At 51.8% G+C, this 21,078-nt stretch overlaps 1 protein-coding gene across 1 annotated transcript in view; it reads right to left on the bottom strand.

The window, feature by feature from the left end:
- Cand2 (cullin associated and neddylation dissociated 2 (putative)) overlaps positions 1 to 19,191 on the bottom strand; it is a 29,854-nt gene extending 10,663 nt beyond the window's left edge. The window contains exons 1-10 of the mRNA XM_041634276.1: positions 19,077 to 19,191; positions 13,246 to 13,389; positions 12,460 to 12,614; positions 11,371 to 11,494; positions 8,947 to 9,212; positions 7,310 to 7,415; positions 7,000 to 7,142; positions 4,385 to 4,677; positions 2,775 to 2,916; positions 941 to 2,443 (exon numbers count right to left, since the gene is read on the bottom strand). Coding sequence (XP_041490210.1) covers positions 941 to 2,443; positions 2,775 to 2,916; positions 4,385 to 4,677; positions 7,000 to 7,142; positions 7,310 to 7,415; positions 8,947 to 9,212; positions 11,371 to 11,494; positions 12,460 to 12,614; positions 13,246 to 13,389; positions 19,077 to 19,144 — 2,944 coding nt within the window. The 5' untranslated portion in view covers positions 19,145 to 19,191. The remainder of the gene's footprint in view (positions 1 to 940; positions 2,444 to 2,774; positions 2,917 to 4,384; positions 4,678 to 6,999; positions 7,143 to 7,309; positions 7,416 to 8,946; positions 9,213 to 11,370; positions 11,495 to 12,459; positions 12,615 to 13,245; positions 13,390 to 19,076) is intronic.
- Positions 19,192 to 21,078: the final 1,887 nt, after the last annotated feature.

Below are 21,078 nucleotides of genomic sequence, written 5' to 3'. Positions count from 1 at the left end.
GCGTGCATACATATACACTAATGTGGTTTTTTGAGACAGGGTTTCTCTGTCTGTGTAATTTTGGATCCTATCCTGGAATGAGCTCACATAGACCTGGCTAGCCTTGAACTCACAGAAATCCCTCTACCTCTACCACCCTAGTGCTGGGATTAAAGGCATGCACCACCACTGCCTGGTCAATGTCGTTTTTTGTTTTTTGTTTTGGATTTTTCGAGACAGGGTTTCTCCATAGTTTTTGGTTCCTGTCCTGGAACTAGCTCTTGTAGACCAGGCTGGCCTCGAACTCACAGAGATCCGCCTGCCTCTGCCTCCCAAGTGCTGGGATTAAAGGCGTGCGCCACCACCGCCCGGCTTCAATGCCGTTTTTTAAAAAAATAAGAACAAGGAAAATTTGCACATGTTCAGTACAGATGCATTATTTTCCCAGAACATTTTTGATCCATGTGAGTTGAATCTATGGTGCAGACCCCCTGGATGAGAGATTTGTTTGAGGTAAGGGCACTCAAAAACCCTTGGGCTGGAGACATGGCTCAGCAGTTAAAAGCATGGCCACTCTTGCAGAAGACCCGAGTTTGTTTCCGAGCACCCATGTGGCAGCTCAAAGCCATCTGTAATCCCAGATCCAGGACATCTGATGCCTTTTTCTGGCTTCTGAGGGCATTGCATGTATATGCACACACATATATGCAGGCAAAATACCCATCCATACACATGAAGTAAAACAAATAAATCTTGAAGAAAGACAAAAGACCTTGTCCCTCTTCCCCGGAGACCATGCAGGAGGAAGCCTGTACCTCTGAGAAGCATGTTTCTATCTGGCTTCTTTTCCTGGATTAACAGACATGTGACTCTCATCTCCAGTCATGTGCAAAGTTGTGTTGATGCTTGGAGACCGAGTGCCCACCTCGTGCTGGGCTAACTTGGACCCTTGCGCCCTTACCTACAGCAAGCTGTTTCCGGAACCGAGGCAGGAGGAAGGGAGGGTTCACAAGCACTAGCTTCCCAATGCACTCAGCCACCACACACCGAGTGCCTTCCTCAGGGCTCTCACAGCGCTGGAAGAGCAGAGCCCAGACATCTTCAACATAGGGCTTCAGGTTGTCAGGCTGGGTGGCCCCCAGGGCCTCCCTGAGTGCATGCAGCAGCAGGTACTGTCGCCGGGGCTCAGCCTCGATCTGTGCCAGCAGGAATGGCAGGAAGTCAGGCAGGTTGCCAGCACCCACACGGCCCAGGGCATAAGCAGCTGCAGCCCTCACTTCCTCACTGGGAGACCCCAAGGCTTCCAGAAGCACGGTCTTCAGCTCTCTCTGGGGGCCTGGCCCAGCCACTTGGCCCACCTCAGCCAGTGATAGGAACGCCAAGACTTTGACTCCTGTGCTTGAGTGGGGCGACTTGGCATCGCTGACGAGGCGGCTGGCAGTGCCTGCTGCCTCCTGGGGACAGGCGGCTGAGAGGGCAGCCACACACCGGGCCAGTGAGTGGAACACCTGCTTGTGCAGGCCAGGCCCTCCATCCTCAGCCTGGTTGTAAACAGGGGCAGTAAGCAGGCTAATGAGCTCAGAGTACTCCACACATGGGGGGCGGGTTCCCACCAGCGCCTGCAAGAAGCTTTCTGTGGCTGCCAGTACCCCAGCAGGCAGCAAGGGTGAGTGCAGCAACCGCATCAGCTCCTCCAGAACAGGTCCACTGACTTCCACCAGAGAGGAGGGCTGGGCCTGAGTCACAGTGGCGAGGAAGTCGACAGCCAGCTGGGCCACGTGCATATCATTCTCGCTGACCAGAGCCGGCAGCTCAGCCAGCACAGCCCGCACGGCAGGTGGAGGCAGGCCAAGGCCCTGACTCTGAGCCAGAGCATCCAGGGCGGCCAGCGTGGCCAGCCGCAATGCCCGCTGATTCTTGCGCAGAAACGAAGCCAAGATGGGCAGTGCTTCAGCCAGGATGGGCTGCAGGTCAAGTCGCAATGGGGACACAGCCACCAGCGTCAGCGCCTTGACAGCAGGCAATCGGGTGATCTCATTCCGGAGGCGGTCCAAAAGAAGCAGAAGCGTGGGCTCTAGGTCATCCCCAAGTCGGTCACCAAGGTGACCCACAAGGTGGCCTACACAAGAGATGGCCCGCTCCTTCACCTCCTGGTCGAGGTCAGTAGCACGCAGTCGTGCCAGGGTAGCCGTGGACATCTCTCCAACATATGGCTCAGGGTCCAGCATACGAGGCCTATCTAGTGGCCACAAGGTCCGCACCAGCTCCTGGAGTACCAGTAGGGCTTCAGCGGCCACCTTGTAGAAAGGGTCAGCCACGCAGGCCATCACAGGTGGTAGGAGGGTAGGCAGGTGTGGGTGGAAGGCCTCTGCTGGCTCTGTACCCAGAAGCCCCTGCAGGAAGGCCAGGGCATCCATACGAACGGTGGAGGAGTTGGAGTGGTCAGCCAGTGAAAAGACGATTCCTGCAGATGGGAAAGAAGGTTAGGGGCCCTTCTGTGTGGTTCAGTCTGGGGATGTAGTGACCAAGGAAGGCCACTGAACCAAAGTATCCAAAGCTCCCAGAGGCCACCAGAGCTGAGGGAAACAAGGCCAAAAGTCACTTGAAGCCACAAAGAATGCTTGGAAGCAGCCTTTCTCCCTGTGGCCAGAGAGGAACCTCCGTGGGCTATCATTGCACAGAGCTCTGCCCAGAAATAATGCCTGGGCCCTCAGGGATTGAGGGCTCAGAGTAGGGTAGGGATCTGTGTTCTAAAAGAGACCCAAGAGTAGACAGCCAGCTGTAGCCCAGCGTACCTGATACCAATGCGGGCATGTGATCTGCCAGGCTGCCAGGGAGGACGCCTGCCAGCTCGGTGAGGAGGTTGAAGCAGCCCTGGCGGGTCCGAACATTCCGATCTTTAAGTTGTCGCTGCAGGGCCTTCATCACCAGGGGCACCTGCGGGCAGGTGGAGAGCTCAGGAGACAGCCAGGAGGCCTCCCCAAGGAGGACTCCAACACAGACAGGACACCCAGTGCCCACCAGTCTCTACTCGTCACCTGATTCAGACTCTGCAAACAGAGTGATGGCTGCCTCCCTCTTGCAGATGCAGACAAGGAACTGGCTCAAGGTGAGCCAGAAGCCTGGCTGTCATCTGTCTCTAGGGAGCAGAGGCCTAGCTGTCTTCAGCATATGGCCCCTTCTCTTCTTTGCCTAGATATACTCCCCATGTATTCCTGAATCCAGCGGCACTACTGCTACCCTGATCTGCATCTCCGATCCAGCTTGCACATTCTCTGCTTCCCTAGTAGCTCAACCTAGGAATCTGCTACAGTCTGGATAAAGTTTGTGTCCCATGAGGACTTATGTGTTGAAGCTTGGTCTCCAGTATAGTGGTGGTACTAGGAAGAGGAGGGCCCTTTAAAAGGTGGCAGTGTTAGGACAGGTTTATTATAAAATAAGGGCTTAGTCTCATCGTTCTGGCTTCCTGTCTTACCATGGGATGTCTTCTATCTGGATAGTCATGCTATCTGCAAAGCTGCCACAGAGTCAGGGCAATCCACACCGGGGCAGGGACCATGCTCTTTTGGACTCTTCAAACCCGAGTTAAATAAGCCTCTTTTCTTAGTAGGAACCCAGCCTCTAGCATTATGTATATATATAATATATGTATACACACACACACACACACACACACACACACACACACACACACACAGAAAATTCACTACTTAAAGCCAGTGAGGACTTCAAGCACAAATGTACAGAGATGCAGATGTCCCCTCCTCCTCAGTGTCCCCTATCCCAGGAGGCTAAGAGATCAACTGATACCTGCCTATCTCAGACACAAGCAATCTATCAGTAAGGTCCACAGGTTCAATCTAAAACCCACTTCTCAGGCTGCAAGGCCAGGCAATCACTCTGTTTCTGCTGAGCTGAAGGCAGCATCTCTTGTCATCTGAACACAGCTGCAATGCCCTCCTGTTGGTTCCCGGCCATGACGCTTGTCCTGTCACAGTCCATTCCCCACCCAGCAGCCAGAAGAACTTCTGTTTTGTTTTTGCTGTTTTGTTACACAGATTTCTCTGTGTAACAGCCCTAGCTGTCCTGGAACTCATCTGTAGACCAGGCTGGCCTCGAACTCACAGAGATCTGCCTACCTCTGCCTCCGGAGTGCTGGGATTAAAGGCGTGTACCACCACTGCCCAGCTCAGAATTTTTTCAAGTGAAGCAAACTCTGCCACCCCCTTCCTGTAGCTGCATACTCCTGGAATGAAATGAAGCCCTACTCGTGCTGCTTCCCGTGTGTCCCAAGCCTGCACCACACAGACCAAAGATGAGGCAGGGCTCCATCTGAACACCCCTCAGCCAGTGAAGAGATGGGGAGGAGAAACGGAAGGAGGGAGTAGGAATGGACACAGCCCACCTGAGCTCGCAGCATATTGAGATTGCTGCCAGTTTGGGTGGGCTCCTCCACCGCCTCTAGCCATCCCTTCGGGGGCCGCGTATGTCGCAGCAGCACGATGTAAGCTCCGAAGATGTCTGCCTTGACGTTCTCCTCCCGTTCCTTGAAGCGGCGGATGAGCGCTGGCGCCAGCGTGCAGTGGAAGTCGGGCAAGAGGTCAGGACGAGAGCTGATGAGGGCTGCCATGCACTTGGCGGCTGCTCGGCGCACCTTCCAGCTCATGTCGTCGTCGTCGCTGTACTCGTCCTCACTCTCTGGGGCAGGAGTGAGACACACAGCCATGTGCAACTCAGGGAAGAAGATAGTGGAAGTCCTACCCTGGGCTTTACCTTCTGATCAGTATTCACAGCCTACTGGGCATGCTACCACACTCTGTGAACCTCTGTGGTATGCCCAGGATGGCACCATGCCCTTCTATCACAGTCTCTCCTGTGGGGCAAGGATCATCCGCAGAGAACAGAACTAGGACCTAGAGACCCAATGTACAAACGTCTACACTTCAGCCTCCAGCTCCTTGTCTGACGACATCAAGGAAGAAACGTGCTGATAGGCTGGCATAGGCCTGTAAGCCCAGCATTGAGAGATGGGGTGGGAGGATCGTGAGTCCAAGGCCAGCCTAGAACACTTAGTGAGACTCTGCCCTCCTCCAAAAAAGAATGACATGGACTCAGTCTGCAATGGAGACATGGAAAAGCTTTTTGGGGTTCAGGTCCATCCTCTGGCTTCAGGTCTAGCCATTTCCAAAGAGAAAGGGTGGCCTCCTTTCTCTTTGGTGCTAACCCAGTCCCTGCCAATTAAAGGCCCCGATCTCAAAGGTGTTCAAGGGAGACAAACACCAAAGAAAGAATGGGTATGTGTGACCTTCTGTTCTATAGGCCTGAGAGTCAGCAGACCACAACACTGCTAGGACAAAGGAGCTAATGGCCCATTTTATAGATGCCAAGACCAAGACTCAGAGAGGGTGAGAGATCTCAGGAAACATAGGAAACTGCAAATCAGAGATTCAATCCCATCCATCTCACTGGGCAGAATGGAAGGGTCAGAGGTGACAAGGAGCACCCCTTTATCTTGAATCTGAGACTACGTGTGACCACTGTGCCTCTCTGCTGACAACTAAGACTCATACAGCAAAGCAGTCCAGATAAGGGGCTGGAGAGATGGCTCGGTGTAGTAGGAGCTGCGGTGCCACTCTGTTGTGTGGAGCAGCGGGCTGTGTTTTTGGCGCCCGGCCACCCTCACAGCTAGCTTTACCCAAAATAATTACACGGAAATTGTATTCTTTTAAACACTGCCTGGCCCATTAGTTATAACCTCTTATTGGCTAGCTCTTACATATTGATCTAACCCATTTCTAATATCCCTGTAACACCACAAGGTGTCTTACCAGGGAAGATCTTAACCTGTGTCTGTCTGGAGTAGGAGAATCATGGCGACTGCCTGACTCGGCTTCTTTCTCCCAGCATTCTGTTCTGTCTACTCCGCCTACCTAATTTTCTGTCCTATCAGGCCAAGCAGTTTTCTTTATTAGTTAACTAGTGAAAGCAACAGATAAGATACAAGACCCACCTCCATCAGCTCAGAGGTTAAGAGCATTGCCTGCTCTTCCAAAGGTCCTGAGTTCAATTTCCAGCAACCACATGGTGGCTCACAACCATCTGTAATGGGGTCTGGTGCCCTCTTCTGGCCTTCAGGCATACACACAGACAGAATATTGTATACATAATAAATAAATAAATATTTTTTTTAAAAAAAGAAGTCCAGATAAACAACAGTGGGCCCCCTGGTCAGCTCAGCTGACACCTCTTTTAATGGACCCTGTGCCACCCCTCAAGAAATAGCCCGAGCCCTCTATGACCGGCTAGAACATGCCCCAGCTCCTGGCTTAGCATTCAACGCTCTATCATGCCTGTCTGATTTTGTTTCAAGACCCCATGAGGCCCAAAGTCACTAGTCTCCATTTTCACTCTGCCTTTAGGAAATCTGAGTGATGGACAGGACCGTAGGCCCAGAGGGAAGAGGCCACTGAGCCACCATCTAGACTTGTCCCCTCCAAGTGCCCATCATCCTACCTCTAGCTTTGGCACTGGGCTAAAAGCATCATTGTGAAAACCATTCATAAAAATGATAGCTTGGAGGTGGAGCGTTTGTCAGAGCTAGCCCATGTTCTGGCTAGGCCTCTTGGTGTTTCCTCATTTTCCCTGTCTGAAATATGAGGATGATCACCCCTAGGTTTTCAGGGTCACTATGAGGAATGCGAGGTAAGAGCTTGAAACACCAATGGATGCTCAGGAAGCAATGATTAGCAATGCTCCCTGTGGGAGCCAGGATACCAGCATCTGAGGGTAGTCACAGGCACTTCACACCCCACTCACGTCTTAAACACTTATAACACCTGATATACTACAAATGTCCTAATGCCAGTCACTACATCACTGTCTACATGGTGAGTACGGGCAAATGTCTTCCCCAAGTATTCTTCATCCTGGTTGAGAGCAGCATGCAGCCCAGCAGGCCTGATTAGGCCCCTGCTTTGGCTGCCGTGCCCTGCTGTCCCTCACACCAGGCCGTCCACCTACCTGCCTCACTGAATTCACTGTCATCAATCTCCATCTGCTCCTCATCCTCGTCACTGTCATGGTTGTAGTTGGGGTCATGCTTCATGTACCGGAGGCAGAGGCTGGTCACATTGGGTACGTGAGGGTCCATCTCCTTGGGGCACCTGAGGGACAAGGAAAGGAGGCTTCACTGGAATCCAGTGTAACAGAGCAAGGGTGGGACCCAAAAACAAGTGCTAAGAGCTGGCTGTTCTGAGGCAGGCATGCTGTCCCTGAGCCCTACGAACCCCCCATGCAGCTCCCAGGCCTGCTTTCTCGTGCAGCTGCTTACTTCCTAAGGAAGGCCTCGAAGGCCTGGAGGCAGGACTCTCTCAGCTCATCATCATCCAGGTTGCAGAACTCCTCCACCAAGGGCACCAGGCGAGCCAGGTGGGCCCCTGTAAAGCCAAAGGGTCACTGAAGTCGCCACATCTTCCCTCAGTCACCAGCCCACAGCCTCAGCCCAACTCCTCCCTTGCAGGGCAAATTCAACTTTGAGGCTTCTGAGGTAAGCTGACTGGGGCTGTGGGCCACTTGGAAGACTTCCTGACTCAGGCTACCGACCATCACAGTGTGGACATCAATGAACAATGATGCAAGCAGAGCTTAGCTCCATCATGGCTGTGCCTTATTCCTACACTAGAGTGTGATTGCAGACGGGAGAACAAGAGGGACCAAGGCTTTAGAGCAGTGGTTCTCAGCCTTCCTAATGTTTCGACCCTTTAATACTGTCAGTTCCTCATGGTGTGGGGACTCCAGCCATAAAATTATTTTCATTGCTATTTCATAATTAAAATTTTGCTACTATTATGAACTGTAATGTAAATATCTGTTTTCCAGTAGTCTCGACCCACATGTTAAGAACCGCTGCTTTGCCAGGCGGTGGGTGGGGGCGCACGCCTTTAATCCCAGCACCTGGAAGGCAGAGGCAGATGGAGCTCTGTGAGTTGTGAGTTCAAAGCCAGCCTGGTCTACAGAGTGAGTTCCAGGACAGGCTCCAAAGCTATACAAAGAAACCCTATCTCAAAAAACAAACAAACAAAACAAAACAAAAAAAGGACCACTGCTTTTGAGGCTACACTAGTTCTTTTCCAGCCATAACTTTCCCACAGTGCAAGAAGGAACATGCTAAGCTAGAGACCCCTAAACATCCATGTTAAATTTATTTTATTATTTATGTGTGTGCACACATACGTTGCCTTGAAAAGCCAAAAGAGAGCATCAGATCCCTTGGAGCTGGAATTCTAGGCATTTGTTACAACCTGATGCCAGTGTTGGAATCTGAACTCCTGTCCTCATGACTGAGCAGCAAACACACTTAACTGCTGAGCCATCTCTCCAACTCTTTGCACACTTCTTTATAGACTTTTTTGGGGGTCCATGGGACCTCAGTTTTCTGCCAAACCAAACATGGGCCCTAGTCTAGGCCTATTTCCCAAAACAGTGCTCCTGAGGGAAGCCAAGGAGTAGCTTGGACCCTCCTGGAGAGAGCCAGGAGTCAGGAGGCGCTGACTCCCGCTCTACACGCTGGCTGTCTTATTCCAGGTGAAACCCGAGGTGGCTGCCTGAGGGTGAAGCAGGAGCAGGGACGGAAATGGTGGGAATGCTGAGAGTTTTGACAGGGATGTGGGCTCACAAGTGTGTGCTGGCGTACACTTTAAACAGTGTGGCTAACTCAATAAAAGCTTAAAGATTCTAAATCTGGCTCACAGGTTGAAGTGTGCCTGTCAAAGTAGAGGCCCGAACACATTCTATATAAGGATTTGCTATTAAGACTTGCAAGGACTAACCCTGGGCCCCCACAGAAGTCACTTCCAGAAGACCACACAAAGGCATAAGACCCGAAAAAGGAAAGTCAGTTTGTGCTCCTACTAGGGCTCTGTCCCCACCCACCAAACCCTTCTCAGAACTTTAGCCCCACCCGCTCACCCAAGCGATGGCCAGCCTGGCGGCCCACGCTGCCCAAACACTGAATCAGTGTACGAATGGCTGCGGGGCTGGCGGGCGCGCGTGGGCCTGGCAGCCGGTCCACTAGGTGGTCAGCGAGCTCCACGAAGAGATCGGTGCTGCAGGAGGCTGCCAGGTGACCGAGTGCCCCAACGGCACGCTTGCGAACAGCCAGGCGTGGGCTGCTCAGCTGGGGCAGTAGGCAGTGCAGCAGGCTGGCATGGAAGGTGCCCAGTGGGGCACCTAGCCTGGGGACAGGATGGAGGAAATGTCGGGTCAGATACCACAAGCAGACAACTTGGGTCTGCACCCCCATTCTCTCAGTACCTCCTTCTTATGATATTCAAAGACCCTGAGAAAGTGACAAGGTACCCCTCCAAACATGAGGAGTGACCTCGCGGCTTACTACAGGAAAGAAAGCTACAGAGAATGCCTTGTGAAGGCTCCTCAGTCAACAGTGCAAGGTCAAGACCTGAGCCCAGGTATCCAATCTCTCAGCTTAGGGAGGAATGGGCAGGGGGTTCCAGTGAGGATGCTCCAAATTCTTGGGGCCTGAGGTTTGCCTCAATACCTATTCCGGAAATCGCGACTGGAGTTGTATAAAATCTAACGGACTTAATCCCGCTATGGCTCCCCAGTGTCCTCTGGATAAGCTGAGCTCTGAACTCAAGGCAAGAGGTAACCCTCAGATAGTTTCTCCACAGGCAGAACCTGGCTCTGCATGGCCCCAGTTCGTTCTCCACAGTTAAACCAGCTCTGGGCGAGTTCAATCCCACAATGCCTTGCTCTGCTGCCCTCCATAACCTCACTGTACCGTGTGCAGCCCTGATCACTCTGCTGCAGTCTTTACCTATTGACTCTTCTGTGTGACAGGGTCTATGCTGGAAGTCGGGCCATAAGGACAGACTCTGGGCCAATGGAGCTCACGATTGAGGGGTGCCTTCCAGGCGCCATAAACTCAACATGCTCATATGGAACCCATCACCTCCTACTGCACCTACCTGCTCCTGGGGCACCGCCACCCCAATCCTCCATCTCCTGGTTTCTAAAACCTATCAGGCCATTCTCTACTCCAGATCCTGTGGGGTCTTCTTCTTCCAGACAACCCATGGAAGCCAAGCCAGGCCTAGGGGCACAGGCCTACAATCTCCCCTACTAGGAAGGCTGAGGCAGAAGTGTTATACGTTTAAAGCCAGTATGGCCTACAGAGTGAGTTCAAGGCCTGCCTGAGCAACTCTGAGAGATGGAGTCTCAAAAACAAAGAGTAATGGATCTCAGTGTTCTTCCCCAGCAGGGTTAAAGCCCTGGATTCAATCCCACCACAAATATAAAAACAAAGGCACTCCTCTCCAGCCTGCCTGTCCAGATGACAGAAGGAAGATGGAGGTGTGTCTTTGGGGCTCCTTCTCAGTCCCCCAGCCTCTTCGCTGAATACCAGCTTCCATAATCAGCTCACCATGCAGGAGCCCTGGACCCAAGTCTGCTAGAGCCCAGAGCAAAGACTGCTTAGGTCATGATCACAAGCAGCTGATACTGCGTAAGGCCCCAGGCTAACCCCTATATGATGGACACATATTAATCAAAAAGCCCCTCTTCCAGACTCCCTGAAGGTCACTCACTCCTTCCTCCAAATTCAAGACCCCCTCCCAACCCCTAGATCAGAGTCGGCCAGATGACAAGCACCAACTATGGGCTATTATCACCCACATGGCATGGAAACTCTCAACTCTGACAACTTTAAGGGACCCCTCTGCCACATGAGTCTGAACTCTGAAGCAGAGCCCACCATGCTGTCACGCCATGAAAAACTCTTCTAATCTTTTTTGTTTTGTTTTTTGAAATAGAATTTCTCTGTGTAACAGCCCAGGTTGTCCTCGAACTCTCTTTGTAGACCAGGCTGGCCTTGAACTCACAGAGCTCCTTCTGCCTCTGCCTCTTGAGTAAGAAGACTAAAGGCGTGTGCCACCACGCCCAATCCTTCTACTCTTTTAATCAAAAGGACAATCTACATTAGTGTTCCCTTGAGCCCCAAACCCAAAACCTTTCACAGTCCTCTCATGCCTCTGCCCTCTGTGGTGCCCTTAGATCTGTTGAAGACCCTAAAGCCTTGGCCCTCCAGAAGCTGACCTGGGCCCTGCACTTGACCTGACCACTCTCCTATTATATTCAGTTGGCCACTTGCCTGTAAATTCCTCCCCAGGAGCAACACAGGCCCACCACTAGACTAACACCCGGTTTTCCATACCCCCAGAGCAAATGTACAAGTTATGGGAGGTTTACTGACCGTGTGACCTTGGAGCTAACGACCTCCCCAAGCCCATTCCGTAATGTGACATTACTGCATGCAGGTCACTCATCTCAGTCCTGCCTGTTCCCATCTTTCTTGCTCAAGATGGCCTGGCTCACCTGCTCAGCATGTCGGAGAGGATGTCCAGGGCTTCCAGCTGCACAGCCACATCCTCCTGCTGGGCGATGGCACTGGTGAGCTGGCCTGTGATCTTGCGGCACACATTGATGGCCAGCCCTGAGCCTGTGCAGGGCATGAGAGGGCAGGGTAAAGGCCGTGGGCTTGGATCCAGCCCCCAACTCCGGCCTGCTTGTGTTCTGGTTGTGTTTCTGAGCCCGCATCCCCCAGAAGTTAGTGGCCCAGGAAAGCCCGGGCTTCAGTGGTCCATGGTTGACCCAAGTCTTAAGGAACACCTGCAGGAATCAGCTGGAGGAGCTGACAAATTGATGGCTGAGTGGCTGGCCGGCTCCCACACTTCTACCAGGGAGGGGGACAAGTTAAACACTTCTTTTCCCAGTCCCTTTCAGCTAGCAGCGGCCAATGGCCCAGCTCTGGCCAGTGGGATAGACTGGACTGGGAAATGTGTCTTCTTTTACAAAGGAGAGAACACGGATGAAGAGTGTGACCCTGTGAGTCTGAGCTGCAGAACAACGGCTGCAAGAATGGGAGTGACCTGGCCCAGCACATACAAGTCCCAAGACCTCCAGCACTGCCACCAGGAAAAAGGAGGAAGAGGAAGAGAAGGAAGAAAGGGAGGAAGAGGAGAGGAAGGAGGAGGAGAGAGCATCCTTCCGGAGAGATTAGGGCTAGTCTTTAAGCTGCTGTGAGTTTATGTTCTTCACTTGCGGCTGGAAGCATTCCCAACAGGCAGCCATAAATTTCAATTGATCTGGGTCTGAATTCTTTAGCATGGAGGGATGCCACTGAGGGATGCCACAAAGATCCTTTTGCTTCTCTGAGCCTTCTCTCTTTTTTATTTTGAAACAAGGTCTCACTATATCCCTGGCTGTCCTCTGTACATCAGGCTGACCTGAAACTCATACTGAACCACGGCCTCTGCCTCCAATTAAGGTGGAATTAAGGTGTAAGCACTTGGTGAAGAGAAACAGAGGCATGCGGAAGGCACACGGTAAACACAGGTGTGGGCTTCCCAGAGGAGTATCTCCTGGCCTCAGTATTTGAAACACGGCTGGGTTGAGTCACAGTACCTGTGGCGGCGGGAGGCAGCTCTGAGAGGATGGTCTTCAGGCCAATGCCAGCGATGTCTCGGAGCTGCTCCTTGTCTGACCGCATGTTGGCACAGAGGGTGTCCACAATGGTCTCCACTTGGTACTCCTTCACTTTGCCCACCAAGGGACCCAGGCTGAGGCAGAGGGAGAAAGGGAGAAGGGCCCAGAAGCCCCAGGCATGCCGTAAGTCAGGCTGCCTGCTTTAGTCCTCTCAAGCTTGTGGGGACACACGTGATAAGGACCTCAGCTCAGCAGAAGACCTGCTAGGAAAGCAGTGCACCCCAAGCCTATGATTTGCATCTCACCCTGTGGCTCCATAGCGCCCCAAAGCAAGGGTCTGAGCTGGTGTCACATCCCCTAGGGGATTATTACACATAGACTTCTGCTGGCCACCCCAGAAGGTCTGGGTGGGGCCTTTCAGGGCACGTCTAACTGCTTTTCACTTGCCGATGCTGGTCATCCATCTGAGACCTACATCCTCATTTCTCAAAGCCTGGTAGCAGATTGTCACCTGGGGACCTGTCAGAGCTACAGAACCCCTATGCAGGCTTTCTCTCCATCTCACCTCCTCTTCCCTACTTCCCTTCCTGTTTCCCGGATAACCTCCCACGTAACTTAGACTTGAACTCTTGGCGCAGGGTCTACCTCCAAGGAATGCTGGCTAGCGTCCAACCCTATTCTTGTCCCCAAACTGCCCGATGATTCTCACAGGCTGTGTCCTGGGGCAGTGGCCCTCCCCCAAGCCCCATCACCATCACCACTCACCACTTGACAGCCAAGTTCTGCACCTCGCCGCTCCTGTCCTCCAGGAGGCGCAGCAGCGCTCTCACCACCTTGCGCTCGCTGTCCTCATCCAGCTGGATGGAGTCTTTCTGAAGCTCTGACATCAGGTCGCTGGTGGCCATGAACCTGGTGGGGGGCAGGGGAGGAAGAAGGCTGTGGAGCAGCTTCCAGGCCCTGACAGACGGTTGCACTAGAGTCCCCCAGAAGTGAAGCTCAGTGCATGGGTTCAAAGCCTTGTGGGTAATCAGGGCTGTGGGCAGAGCTGAACCACCTCAGTGAGAGCAACTGCCACAGGGTAGGAGACTGAAGCAAGGAATGGCTTAAAACTCATGGCTGGGTGTGAGGGAGGGGAGTCTCCTGCCACTGCCAAAATGGGAACTTGGGCGTCACCTGCCTTCTCTCAGCTTTGGTTTACCTGTTTAAAAAATGGGGATGGGGGTGCTGAAGCGGCTCAGTGTTTAGAAACACTTGCTGGCCAGGCAGTGGTGGTGCACACCTTTAAGCTAAGTGCTTGAGAGGCAGGCGGATCTCCAGGTTTGAGGCCAGCCTGGTCTACATAGTGAATTCCAGGGCAGCCAGGTGTACACAGAGAAACTCTGTCTAGAAAATACAACAAAACAAAAAAGTGGGGAAATAGACTTTACTCTGACTATAGGGTTGTGGGGTCCGTGACACACACCCAGTAAATGGCAGATGTCATTCACATCTCACAGTACCTGAGTATGAGACAGACAATTTCATGTAGAGTCAGGTGCTGGATAAGAAGCACCTCTGGATACACAGATGAACCCTGTTCAGACACCCTGCCCTTAGCAGGCATCTGAATGTGAGCCCCTCATCCAAGGGCTTGCTTATCACAGCAAGCCCCACCCCAGCCTCTCAGCCCACAGCGGGAGGCTCTGGTCTAAGGCTGTGTATTTCCAAGTTCCTAGTGACGTTCAGGGTCACAAACCTGCTTTTTTGTTCTTTGTTTGTTTGAGACAAGTTTCACAGGGTAGCCCTGGCTGGCCTAGAACTCACTCTGTAAACCAGGTTAGACTCACACTCATAGAAATCCCCCTGCCTCTGCCTCTCAAGTGTTAGAATTAAAATCATAGGCCACTATGTCTGGATAGTCGTGAATGCCTTAAAAGCCACATGGATGGGCAACTGGTGTATTTTGATATTCTGGAGACCAGAGCCAACAGCTGACGAATATTCCTAGCCATAGGGCCAGAGTCCAGACTCCACCCACCACCTTTCTACAAAAGGCTTGCTGCTCTGTCCTCTCACTGGCTTGCAATAAGAGTTCAATTCAGAAAGCAACAAAGAATGGGGCTGAAGGGACCTCACAGGGCATCATTCCTGCTAAAATAAAGAACGCAGGGCAAGCCGGGAGGTGGTGGTGCACGCCTTTAATCCCAACACTCGGGAGGCAGAGGCAGGCCCATCTCTGTGAGTTCGAGACCAGCCTGGTCTACAAGAGCTAGTTCCAGGACAGGCTCCAAAACCACAGAGAAACCCTGTCTCGAAAAACCAAAAAAAAAAAAAGAATGCAGGGCAGAGACTCAACTGGTCAACTGGCTACCCTCAGCTGTGTCCAGGCTGCAGCCGTGTTTCCCGGGGCTAAATTACTCATCACCATCTGAACACCAATAAAACGACTTCTAATTCCTGGAAACAAGATCTCGATACGACTGGGTCTCAACCCAATGCAATAACTACAGATGACAACTAATTCCTGGAAACAAGATCTCGATACGACGGGGTCTCTCCCCAATGCAGTAACTGCAGATGACAAGTCCCTTTCTCCAGTGCAGCCATTCCCACAGGCCGCCATGCTTGCTGGCTCCTGCTGGCTCCCTGATCTAAGAGTCCAGAGAAGCATATTCCTGCCCCAGCCTCGTGGAGTAAAATATGTCTCCAGATCTGCTGTGTGATCTCACGGCAACGCGCAGAGCCTGGAGGGACCCTGACCATGCCACCATTTCTTAAATTTAACAGCTGGATCAGCCTGAAGCTGCTGAGAAGGCAGTAAGCTGAGCTGAAGGAGAGAAGGGGATTGTTGCTGTCCCAGCCACCACCCAGGCACTTTAAGGTAAAGGATGTTTGCCTTTGGGTCTTTCTGGATTTCTACTACTTGGGGTTAGGGTTATATTGCTGTGATAAAGACCATGACCAGAGGCAACTTGGGGAGATAAGAGTTTCAGCTTACACAGTCCATCTTTGAAGAAAGTCAGGGCAGTAACTCAAGGCAGGAACCTGAAAACAGGAACTTAGACAGAGGCCATGGAGGAATGCTGCTTACTGGCTTGCAGCCCATAGCTCTTTTAGCCTACTTTCTTATACACCAGGACCACCTGCCCAGGGTTGGCATCACTCACAATGGTCTAGGCCCTCCTCCATCAATCACTAAGAAAAATCTAACACAGTCGCATCTTCAGGCCAATTCTTTTCTTTTCCTTTCTTTCTTTCTTTTTAGTTTTTCAAGACAGGGTTTCTCTGTGTAACAGTCCTGATTGTCCTGGAACTAGCTCTTGTAGACCAGGCTGGCCTTGAACTCAATCGCCCAGCCTCTGCCTCCCAAATGCTGGGATTGAAGGTGTGTGCTACAAGCCAATCTTAGGTAGGTATTTCCTCTTCTCAGATAACTTTAGCTTTTGTCAAGCTGACAGAAACCTGACTAGCACACTCATGCATCAAGAGCTTAATTTAAATGTTTCTGTCTCAGGGACAACACTGATCATTGCCATGTGCACACATCTAAGTAGTATAGCCTCCCTAGGCAGATCACTTCAGGACTTTGCACCTCTCCATCACAGCGCTTCTCACTTGTGCAGCAATGAATGTGTGAGAGCACTTCAGAGACCGTGACTAACACACACACACACAGACATACAACATCCCCCACACATACAATCCCTCTACCAACACACTATGCACACATACACAGACATATAAGTCCCCCCTACACACATACAATCCCCCCACAAGCACACACACAACACACACACAGACATACAACACCCCCCACACACATACAATCCCCCTACCAACACACTATGCACACATACACAGACATATAATTCCCCCACACACACATACAATCCCCCCACAAGCACACACACACATGCACGCATGCACACACAGAGACATACAATCCCCCCCACAAGCATACACCTGTGCACACATATACACAAGTGTGTGCATATACAGGCTTGGCACCCAGCAGGCTCACCTCCAACACTCCATGCTCAGCAAAGAATGGGCTTAACAAGGGAGCAGGGGGAAGGCAGGAGAGAGTTAGTGCTCAACAGCCCTTAGAGCCAAACAGCCTTGTGGAAACCTGAATCCAGAAATCAACATTCACAAATAAGCTTCAGCATTTCAGACACCTGAGTTCTGCAGACACCACTCGCAGAGGAAATGCCATGGTGCAGGGATAGTGGTGAAAATAATTTGATAGGCTACAGCTCCGAAACAGAGTGGGCTTTAAGTAAACATTCTTGTCTTGCCTCTATCAGTGGGGTAAGTTTTGGCCAGTGAGTCTGTTTTTCCATGAATAAAATGGAAATTTTCTTTGCCCCTCTCCCACAGCATCTTTGAGGGTTTCACTAGGTCAACCTGAGACAAGTAGGCTCAGAGAGGTTATAGAGCAATAGAGAACACCAGTGTGAGATGGGTCTCCTGCCTCCTCCAACAGTAATGTCTGTAATGGTCTGTCCTGTCTCATTAAGAGACAAGCCCCGCCCACTCCATCCCCTGTCCACCAAGGCAAGGGGATCTTCCTTCCTTCTAGTCTGAGCTTCTTCTTTTCTACCTCGCTCCAGAAGAGGTAGCTTCTCTTCTCCTCTCCTATCCCCTCTGTTTCTTTCTCTCTCTGATCTCCCCCTTTCTCCCCTTTCCCCTCCATAACCCACTAAATAAATACCTACTTTCTCTGCATGGTGTGCCTATTCATCTCTGTCTCTCACCTGCTGCGCAGCTCCCTGCCTGGGACCCGCTGCCCCTTGCGACCCGCCACTGCACCCCTCAGGGAACTGCACTGTTTTATTTTTAACATTACAATGTCACTATGAAGAGATTCAGAAATTCCTGCCAGATCTCTCAAGCCCTTGGTTTTCCCTGTCAAAGTCCGAGCCCAACAAATCTGGGAACCACGGCTTCCTGTCCCTTGCCTGGAGCCTCAGTCAGTAACTCCCCTTTGGGAACCATAAGCCATGGTCTCCTGTCATCTGAGAGGCTGTACCATTGGGACACAGGACCACATGGTGCCTGGACAGCTGGCCAGGGGACTCAGCCTCCTGGCATTCAGACTTTTAAAAATAGACACTATTCTCATATGCTTAGGGTGGTTTTAAGTGTCCTCGAGGCTGCTGGCAGGGACAGGCTTAAAGGGCTTCTCTGGCCCTGGCTGAAAGGGCCATCTTCCTGATTCAGAAGCCCAGGAGATGGTCTCTCAGCTCTGGCAGGGCATGTGACTTTGGGTAAACCAAAGCCCCCTCCAGGCCTCTGAAGAACAGGAAAGGCCTGGGACCAAAGAACACTCCACTAGGACCTACCCTGTCCTCCTGCACCGGCATCGCCAGGAGACCAAAGGTGACAGGGCAGAAACACAGAAAAAGGTGCCTGGGCCTGCTTGGAATGCAGAAGCATCCTGGTGACAACTCGGTGGGAGCCAGCCGTGAAGATCAGATACTTAGTCAAGGTCGGGGGAGAAGCGAGAGCCTGTGCAAAATCACAGGAGCAACCATTCGCGAAGCGCTTACCTGGTACCTAAACCACCACACTGTAGCTAAGGCTCAAGGGGGTGGAGTAATTTTGCCCATCACTTACAGAGCCAGAAAGTTACGGCTGTGAAGACTGAAGTGAGAGCTAAGGGTTCAAAGCCCTATTACAACCACGGGGCTTGGGGTTGCAGAGAGATTTTGAGGAATGGATTTCCAGAGGGGGTCAGATCACACAAGCAGGCTTCAGGCCTCTTCAGGCTGGATTCAGGACATCATTAAGACCTCCCCCTCTGCTTGGTCCTACCTTGGTATTGTACCCAGGCCCTTCGTGCCCTAAATCTGTTTCTCTATTTGTAACACTGACAGAAGACTCAGTGGGTGCAGTGTCCTGTCAACTTGAAGGTACAGAACTGGCTATAGGATCAACCCCTTTGTGTCACTGAGCTTCCTTCAGTTCCCCCTTCAAGATGAGGGCTGCACCAGATGTTCCCATCCTTGTAGGTGGCTCTGTTTCTGAATATTTGGAGAGAAGGACAGGAGAAAGAGAGTCGGGGAGAGACGTGGCCCTTACTCCCACCTTTGTTTCCTGCCTCTAAACCATGCTTAACCAAACATCTCGGGAGAGGAGGGGAATAAGGAGGATGGGATGTAAAGGGTCAGGAAGAAGACGGAGGGGATGAAGGGGAAAAGATGAAGGAATGGGAAGTTAGAGTTAGCAGACCCGGCAGGGGTACAGGCTGGGGCTGGAGGGTAACCCAGAGACCCGGGCAGAAATGCGGGTATCGGAAAGGGATAGTCCTAGGATAGAGGTGGTGCAGGGAAGGGACCTGTTTGAATGCGGGTCAAAGGAGATCTGCACTGAGATCTCAAGGAGAGGCCGATGGGGGACTTCATTGGAGGGTCTGGGGGGCGCCTAGTGTGGGGGTATCTGAAGGCCCAGCACAGCAAAGGCGGGAAGAGGCTGGGGGCGGGGCTGTTGCAGCGGGCCCAGGCAGGCCCAGGCAGGCCCAGGCGGTACCCGCGGGGGTCTGCAGGGGGATGGGGGAGGAGACCAGAACGGGCTGAGGCCCCTGGAAAGAAGCCCCGGGACGCCGCAGGGCGCACCTGAAGTCCTTGTCGCTGGACGTCATCTTCTCCAGCAGGTTGGAGATGTGGAAAGCAGCGGTACTCATCCTGGCTGCGCCGCGGGCTGCGGGCGGGAGCGAATATGGCGGCGCGACCTCCCCTCCTCCCAACCACGCCCCCTCCCCCTCGGCCACGCCTCTTCGGTCACCCTCACCCACCCCCCTCCTGTCCTGGGAAGGGCTGGACTGCAGGACCTGGCCCCTTCTTGGAAGCTCTGCTCAGCATGGGCTTGCTCACTCCAGAGACACGGAGCTCACCCACAGAATACTGATCACAACTCTTGTTCTGCCTCTGGATCTTTGACCTTGCTCAATGGCTTGCGTACTTCCACGAACGTGGGGTGGCAGTTCAGAGATTTGAAGCGCGCGCGCGCGCGCGCGCGCGTGTGTGTGTGTGTGTGCGCGCGCGTGTGTGTGTGTGTGTGTGTGTAGATCTTTAGAAGGACTCTACGCTGCACAGGAAACTTGGCTTCAAATCTCTGTAGGCTGTTTCCTGCCTTGGTGGCCTTGGTAGAGTCACACAACCTCTCTTGCCTATTTTTAGTCACAAATAAAAGAATAAAGCCCAATAAAAAGAAACATAACTTTTGTTTTTGTTTTGTTTTTCAAGACAGGGGTTCTCTGTGTAGCCCTTGCTGTCCTAGAACTCACTCTGTAGACCAGGCTGGCTCGAGCTCACAGATCCATCTTCCGCTGCCTCCTGAGTGCTGGAATTAAAGGTGTGCACCACCACTGCCCAGCATGAAACTTTTATCTTAAATATATTAAAATTTCTTTTTTGAGTACTGCTCTACCGCCGAGTCACACCCCCAGCTTGGTAAAAGAAATTTCCTGGGTTGTGATGGCTAGAGCCTGTGATTCCCTAACTTGACAGATGAAAGCAGGAAGGCAGGGGGTCAAAAGTTCAGCCCTGACTGCATCAGTCCTGTCATTAAAAACAAAAACAAGAGCAAAAAGCTAAACAAAACAAAACAAAACAAAACAACAACAACAACAACAAAAAACAACATCAAAAAGCTGCTAGCTAGGCAGCACACATCTTTAATCCCAGAGCTCAGGAGGCAAAGGCAGGTGGATCTCTAAATTCGAGGCCAGCCTGGTCTACAGAGCAAGTTCCAGGACAACCAGAGGGTTACACAGAGAAACCCCTCAAAAACAACAACAACAAAAAAGAAACAAAGAAAGAAATTTTAATGACATTTGTTTTCCTGTCCCTGATACAACCTCTCTTCTTCTAAGTGACTGAACAGTAGCTACAAAGTCCCTAAGCCTTGGGACAGGAAGATGGGCTCTACATTTCCCCTAACCTCCCTGCTCCTATCTCAATCACACCATCCATCTGGTTATCCCAGAAAGAGGTCATTTTTCCTAAGTGGGAAAAGGAGCCAGCCCTTCAGGAGACTGAATACTCTTTTTTTTTTTTTTTTTTTGCTTTTTTCGAGACAGGGTTTCTCTGTGGTTTTGGAGCCTGTCCTGGAACTAGCTCTTGTAGACCAGGCTGGTCTCGAACTCACAGAGATCCGCCTGCCTCTGCCTCCCGAGTGCTGGGATTAAAGGCGTGTGCCACCACCGCCCGGCTGAGACTGAATACTCTTAAGGAGGAATATAGCAATCACCTGACACCTTGGGCAGTTACTCAGTGAATGACAGTGAGGCCCAAACTGGATCTTTTTCCTTTTCAATTTTATTGTTTTTATTTTTATTTTATGTGTATGAATGTTTTGCCTGCACATATATATGTGCACCATGTGTGTGCAGTACCCAGGGAGGCCAGGAGAGGATGACAGAGCCCAAGGAACTGGAGTTACCAGCTGTTGTGAGTTGCCATATGAGTGCAGGAAGAGAACCCAGGTCCTGTGCAAGAGTACACAACGCTTTTAATTTCTGAGACATCTCTTCAGCCCTCTTTTTTTATTTTTTACATTAGACTATGCAAGCAAAGGTTGTTACTTCACTCCTCTAGTAAACCCTGTTTACACTTC

The sequence above is a fragment of the Microtus oregoni genome, unplaced genomic scaffold (assembly GCF_018167655.1).
Source record: "Microtus oregoni isolate MIOR12 unplaced genomic scaffold, Mior012 000002F_ref0000024, whole genome shotgun sequence".
NCBI classification, from domain to species: Eukaryota; Metazoa; Chordata; class Mammalia; order Rodentia; family Cricetidae; genus Microtus; species Microtus oregoni.
The sequence above is the reverse complement of the archived record's forward strand: the minus strand, read 5'-3'. Positions and strand labels throughout refer to the sequence as shown.